The sequence below is a fragment of the Archocentrus centrarchus genome, chromosome 15 (assembly GCF_007364275.1).
Source record: "Archocentrus centrarchus isolate MPI-CPG fArcCen1 chromosome 15, fArcCen1, whole genome shotgun sequence".
In the NCBI taxonomy this organism is placed as follows: domain Eukaryota; kingdom Metazoa; phylum Chordata; class Actinopteri; order Cichliformes; family Cichlidae; genus Archocentrus; species Archocentrus centrarchus.
Genome location: NC_044360.1, coordinates 13,693,104 through 13,700,386, shown reverse-complemented (window position 1 = coordinate 13,700,386; position 7,283 = coordinate 13,693,104). Strand labels below are relative to the sequence as shown.

The following is a 7,283-nucleotide window of genomic DNA, read 5'->3' as shown; positions in this document are numbered from 1 at the left end:
TTTGCTTTGTTGTCATGCCCCCCTTTCTCATACACACATACAAAAAAATGCTGTGTACAAGATTTTCTCTTATTCACAAGGGGCGCTTTCTAGACTGCTTGAGGCATCTGCTTTGATTGCATAATTCCCAAGAGACGAACAACACAAAACAAAAATACTGACTGAATTCAGACTTATAATATACCGAACAAATAACATACCAGCTCCACTCTTCAAAACCATAGTTCTCTAAAGAAAAGGAATTGGAGAGTAAATTCAAAGTTGAAAGCTTAGCTCTTTCGTCGTGAATGCAGGGATGAGGGTAAAAGATGAAACAAACTTTTTCTCCTGGCTGAAAATGTGCAGCATTACTAAAACAAATAGACCATAGCATACACATTTACGTACACTTAAACTTAAGAGGTGCATATCAGAGATACTATAAACCCTTTTTTAAGCCTTAAATGTTGCAGATATTTCAGGAATGGATGCTGAGGAAATGTATTATGATGCAGAGGTAATACAACAGGTCCCTTACGTCATCTGGTGCTTTGCCAAATGTAGCATGACAGTTTCAAACAAAGTAAACACTGCTGAACAAATGAAAATTAAATTAAATGACAGGTCCATTTTCTTCAGGAAAACTAAAAAAAAAAAAAAAGAGGGCAAAAAGGAGATTTTCTGCATCCAAATGATACGGCTCCGCTCAAAGCTCACAGTTTTCTTCTCTTTCGATTAAATGCTCTTTCTCTGGCTGTTTGTGCTTTACAGTGGAGTGTGCTACATCGCTACTTTCTTCTCTACAGGGGCCCCTGGGCTCCCCAAGCAATAGGAGTAAATTAGAGTGCACCTGTTCCAGCTCCAAGATAAGCCATCTCCAGAGGATTTCCTCTGAGTAAAATGAAGTGAGTGAAGAATAAACAGAATATCACAGCATTACTCCGCCAAGGTGAAGTTGCTGCTGCTCTGGGGACACGGTTCGTTTTGCACAACACCCAGCAAAATATCCTCTATAAACCTCTGGATGTAAGACTGTAGGAATGGTCTCTGCTCACAGCGGAGAGAATAGGTGCTGCACTTTTGTGTTCCAACCAAGGCAGCGCGTCTGCTTCTCAACTGTATCTACTCACAACCTTGACTTGAAATGCTGTTATTTGTGGTCTGGGTTTTGTGGTTTGTTTCCAGCATGTTTTGACTCTGTGTCAACACATCTGCGATAGTCAAACATCAAACCACATACTTTCCCTTTTTCCATTCCTGTACCACTGCCAAACATTTCTGAAAGTATCTAATTAATTCAACTAAGAAAATTGTCAGTACATCTTTCCCCTCTTCCCATCAGCTTAACCACATGAGTAACTCCTTGTATGTTTCTTAGAGGAAATAAAAGCTCTAACCCCAGTGTGATGCCCAAAGACCACTGACCGTAGATGTCTAGAATGCAAAATTCACTCAGTTGGTTTACACATAAAAGGCACGGATAATTAGAGGAAAAATGTAATTCATCATACGTTTGATAATCAGTCTGATTTGGTCTCCTATCTGCACTAGGGCATTCAAATAACCCCCCTACTATTAGCACCCCTCTCTCCCTCACACCAGTAGTCTGTTTTACCCTCTCTTTGTTCCCCTACAACACATTATCATTATTGTAGCTAATTGCATGGTTTGCCTTGAAGTCGGGCTGGAGACTCGTGATCTGGGGTTGAAACGTGGACAGGGATCCAGTCTTCTCCACAGCTTGCTTTACTCTGCTAATTGCCGTTACCACAGGATAAGGCGTGCTCCTCGCTGTGGCCAGCCGGACAAGGCTGGAACAAGCATGGGGTGGGTTGGGTGGAGGGATACTATCACACAAGGGTGGTAAGATGTGGGAGGGAGAGCCAAGGGTGGCATAACTGACGTGGGATGGGTAGACCAGATTGGGGAGGGAAAGGGTAGCGGTTGGAGGTAAGCGGGGGGGATGGAACCGGTGTTAGATGTGGGTCAGCAGGAGTGGAGAACCCTAAAGATTACAGTTGGTTAGTGCGACCCCTCTCTGACAGGATCTGAGACCTTATTCCCTGCAGAGGTGGAGCCTGGCATTTGGGGAACCCAGCTATTAGTGGGGCTAATAAAGCCCATGCAGAAAGTTTTGAACCTCCAGCAGCCCAGAGACATTGTCCTGACATGAGTCCAAAGGCTGAATCTTAGTTAATATAAACCTAAATGACTAAAGAGAGTCTTTAAATGATTGTTAATAAGACAGCTGCGCCATGCTGTGGAGTAAAAGACATCTATAGGCACCCATTTTCATTTACAGTCTCTCTTAATAATTGTTTTTATGAGCACCCCTTTTTATTATCGTTGTTTATTAAAGAAGTGTAATTTAAAAGATGAGTTCATCTAACTCTAAAAATCTGAAATCTCTCTGAGCACTGACAGTTTCCTAATTCAGATGGGAATGTTAGTTTTACACCACAGTATCAGCTTCCAACTTTAAAATGAGTCAGAGCTCCCCGATGGGGTTTTAGAAAAGGAAATGGAATCACAGACATAACGAGTGACAAAGCCTCCATCACCTCATATAAGATCTCATTCCATCTGTGAGAACTTTGGGTCTACCCTAGAAAAATAATAAATATCCCCCTCTCATGGCTGCCGCTCTTTTTGTTCAAAAGGTGTTTTCAAGACCAAACAAAGGAAATTGTGTCATTAATGATATATATTATGAACTAGGGCCTCTTAGAACCGTTTCCTACAAATGCATGGATAAGGGGTTGATCTCTTTCCTAACAAAGGATCTCTAAAATATGAAGTGAAAAGCTACCCAAGATGAAGCTGGTAAAGAAACAAGCGAGGAAGAGCCTATTTCCACAACACAAACAGATTTCCTGGCCTTTAGCAGTCTCTTACTGGGATACTTTGAGACATATCCATCAAAACACAGCTGTATTCATTCATATTTCATATCTCCTCCTTCTCCCAGTGCTTTAACACTGTTCTTTGATCAAAGGAGAGAAGTCGGATCACAACAGGAAGGTTCCCTGCCAGCCAAGAAGGAGAAGGAAGGCCAATCCACTACTGTACATGCTACCATATAGCTAGCTGTACTTGAACACTTCAGTCAGCGAAACAAGGGGAGAGGAAAAGTAGAATAAAATAAACGAATGCCTAGCAAATGCAAAACTAAGAAAGCTTAAGAAATTCATGACTTTCCATAGATGAAATGTGAATTTCCACATTTTACAGAGATCATAGATCTGGGACGTGCACAGGCCTACTGCAAAAAACTGTGCAAAATACTTCTTGCTATAAACACAAACTCCATCTGACAGCTGGATCAAAAATGAGCAATTTTTTGCAAAGTTTGGGATGATTGAATAAAGTCTTTGTTAGATTTGGAGGAATAACAGTTTCTGCAACTTAAGTGATGGAATTGCTGAGAGATGGGCATCCAGGAGCTGATTCAAAACGCACAGCTCAAGAGTGTCACCATGTGGAGATAAGCTGATACAACCAAAAAAAAAAGTCCCCGAGCAGCTGTCTGAACAAACGCTTTACCTCACAACGGCGCTTTAGAAAAGCAGTAATATTTTCATTTCTTCTATTAACCTTTCCCTAGGTTTTTTTTAAATATATTTTTTCCAATTAAATTTCACCTGTTTTACATTAAGCCTTCAGCCTCCCTCTTTACCTCACGTCTACCATATCAATTCCAAGACAGCCCTTCCAAAGACCCTTTTCAGTAAGGCTCTGGGAAAAAAGTGTTTGAAGACCTCCCTGACATTTAGACTCTCTCTGAAGATGACTTTGCCTTCTACTATAGCCTGCGGGAACATAGTAAGACCCACACTAAACTTCAATTGATATGCAGTGCCAGATTCCTCCAGGGGAAATTATCATTCTGTTCATAATAAGAGCCACAACAAGCACCTGGAAAATGACTTTATTATACACTCCGCTTCAATAAAAGTTTCCTATGACCCATCAGAAACACACATGGTGCAAGAGGCATAATAGTGATGAAATGAAAACTATATTATGCATATGATAGAATGCTTATTTGATGGTAGGCAGTGCGAGGATGCACATCTGCTCGGATGTGCTTGATTGGCAGGTGTGTTAATGCTGTGCTGTAGCCTTAGATGGAGGTGCTCTGAGACCCCCTTTTTCCTGAAGCCATTATCCAAATATGTTCTGTTTTTCAAACAAATGAATGGCACAAAAATCAAAGTATCAAAAATGTATTGCCCTTCATAATGGAATTCCCTCTGAGCAAGGACATGTAACAATGGGCCATTCTCAGCTTCCTGTGCTTTCCCTCTCTATGCCAGTGGATGTGACCTCCACTGCTTTAACAATGGGGCATCCAGCAGCATAAGCGCTTGGCTTCTCTCTCCACAGCCACTACATGTAGTAAAGCTGCTTTCATCTTTGTTGTTATATTTAAGGATGACATCCTAGCCTGTCGGCCTCTACTATTGTCTTCACCGTGATTATTTTCTATCCGTTGTTTAGCCCCAGTTGTGGCTCTTTGATGAAAAGGTCGCCACTCAATTGGAAAACAGTCATTAAAATGCGGTGGGTACTATTCACCAGTGTGCATGGGGGAACCAACTCAACTGAGCTGGTTAATCAAAAGTTAATTATATAATTTTCATGCAGATGAGGGAAACATTCAAATGAATCCCAACTCTACAATCATTACAAAAAATAAATAAAGAAATAATTCTAAAATGCTATAAAATGTTCAGGGACCAGGAGGCTGTAAACAATATGAAGTTTAATTTGAGGTAAACAAAGTGAATATCCACCAGGGGGTCTGGGAAGGAGAAAGTGAGGTTAAATCAAATTTGGAAACATAGATACCAGCAGGTTTTGTTGTCCTGATATACGTGCAATTAGGCAGGTCCTTGATGAGGACACTGGGAGGGAGAAAGTTGGCTTTCACAGCAAATGCTTTGGGATTATTTAAAGGGAATTTATGGGATTTTATGTTTTATCTGTAAACATTAATTATCCTCACAAAAGTGCACCAAACTGAATAAAAACTGTATTTTAGGAAATGTTATAAAAGCGTAATTATCTTTTATGAAGATGTTGCAAAATTATCAAAAACTCCACGAAGCAAAAACTTATTTAAATTGGCTCAAGGAAGTCGCGTTTCGACTTTCGGAAGAAAATGCCCAGGACAATCCTTTCTTCTGTAACTTTGTCGAAGAAGGTAAAGTATAATATAACACTTTTCAAAAATACGCAAGTCTTTCCTCATCAAAGGAAATGATTGTGGTATGCAAAGTGCGACCATGAATATTAAACCAATGACGTGAAGTATCACAAATGAACAAGCATTGTTCTGGAAGTGCAATGGAATGCGGTTTAATTTCTCTTTAATTCTATGTGCCTTTATAATGTTCACCTTTTCCCAGTTGTGCCAGCTGGTTTGGGTTCATTGGTGTGCATTACAACCACGCTCTAACAATGCCGGGCCTCCCCGGCGTCAGCACAGTTCATGAATCCTAGCCCCTTATGCACCAGGCGATTAGTATGGTGCTCTGTCTGTGGGGCTTTGCCAGAAAATGAGTTCTCTTTAAAACATATGCCCCCTGCTGATTCTTTTCCTTTCCTGATATGAAATTCCAATTTTTTTAATGAACACCAATTTCCCGTTCAGAGGGGGGGGGGGTCTACTCTTGGTCTGTTTTGGATGACTGCAGTTATCCTAAATTAGCAGAAAGCTGCTGTGGACATTAAAAGCTGAAAATATTTAGATAGGTGCCTAATCAATATTCAAGTGTGAGCATGAAAATCAGCTGGTGAGATTTTCCATATTGCATATGCAAGTGACTGGTGTGGCAGAAAATGGAATTACCAAAACTGTAACAAATTCAATTAAGTCATTGATTTCTAATAAATTGGCTTAATCACCAGCTGTTGTCATGCTAAGATTGTTGTGTCACGAGTTTGTCATGCTTGTCGGTCGTGGCTGCTTTACAAAGGCAGCTGAGTCTATTTAAAGGCTTTAAAAGAGCATTTTATGTCATTTCATCTCTAATAGCAAGATCTACAAGATCTATAAAAATCAGATTGAACATAACACGATTAGTTAATCAGGATTTAAAAGTTTATTACAATTTTACAGGCATTTAACCACTGATAACAAGTAATTAACATCTGTGTAACAAATAATTTGCAGAAGTCACCATGCTGTTGTCGGGCGATCTGTCCCTTGTGTTGATAACAACGTAGCTCTTCAATTATTAGGGAACCTCTTTTTCCCGTCAAAGTGACTGGAATCATCATTAATCTGAAGAGATTAAAATGAAACATCAGTCAATAATTTGAGCTGCTTCTTTAAATATTTAATAAAAAAAAAAGAAAAAAAGAATTTATATATAGGCCTATTTGGCAGCAAAAAAAGAGAGAAAATTCTGGATCACATCTAGCAGCACTCCAAAAACTAAAAGGAGTCGTGCACGTAGTCCATCACGCAAAGAGGGAAAATAAAAACAGTCACTGAGCAGTTTGTATATTGTCATTGCCGCTTTGGAACACATTGGCACACAGTGGTGTAGTGTACATTAATATTGTACAATTGAACTAGACATTGGTGATAAATTATGTATAATAGGCACTTACTATATTGTATGGTCTAAGTCTCTCTTGGGTTTGGGCACTTGCCTCTTCGGGAACAGACACCACCCCTCCTGTGCCCATCATCTATTAAGAATAAAAGAGAATTTAGAAAATGTAACCAAGGTTGGTACATCTGATCCCATTAACAGCAGGTTTGAAGTGTTCCAAGTATTTCTGTTACATTTTGCCCTTATTTAACATTTCATTCAATTCCACATGCAATAATTACTCACCCTAATGGTTGCCTCGAGCTCTCCTACACTTCGCTTTCCACCGGGTAACCATCCATAGGACCAGTGCTGGGACAGGGTAACCTGAACCACCAGCGCCAGCAACAACACCAGCACTGCAACTCTGTTCCTCGCTTCCATTGGAACTGCAGAGGAAGCCAAAATTGTAGTAAAAAAAAACAATTGCACAGTATCCTTACTCACAGCTCCACGGCTTGTAGCTCAGGGATTGTAAAGCATCACCAAACACAGCAGACATTTTAGATAGCAATTAAGGAGAATAGTACTTTTAATTTAATGAAGACTGAACAAATTTAAGTGACTACTGACTCACCTCTGTATTGGCCTTGTTAGCATGTGTTGCATTAGGCAGTGGGGGGGATTTTATAGGTGTTGTACAAGGCTGCTGTCAGGATTATAATCCCCATCTGCAGGAGTGACACATTTACTGACTAA

General features: G+C 40.1%; 1 protein-coding gene across 1 annotated transcript; it reads right to left on the bottom strand.

Annotated features, from left to right (window-relative positions):
- Positions 1 to 6,142: 6,142 nt before the first annotated feature.
- gnrh3 (gonadotropin-releasing hormone 3) lies at positions 6,143 to 7,171 on the bottom strand. The gene is made up of 4 exons (XM_030748205.1): positions 7,162 to 7,171; positions 6,831 to 6,973; positions 6,601 to 6,681; positions 6,143 to 6,268 (listed from the first exon to the last, which is right to left on the bottom strand). The coding sequence occupies exons 2-4, from the start codon at positions 6,966 to 6,968 to the stop codon at positions 6,215 to 6,217; spliced, it is 273 nt and encodes a 90-aa protein (XP_030604065.1). The 5' UTR covers positions 6,969 to 6,973; positions 7,162 to 7,171; the 3' UTR covers positions 6,143 to 6,214.
- Positions 7,172 to 7,283: the final 112 nt, after the last annotated feature.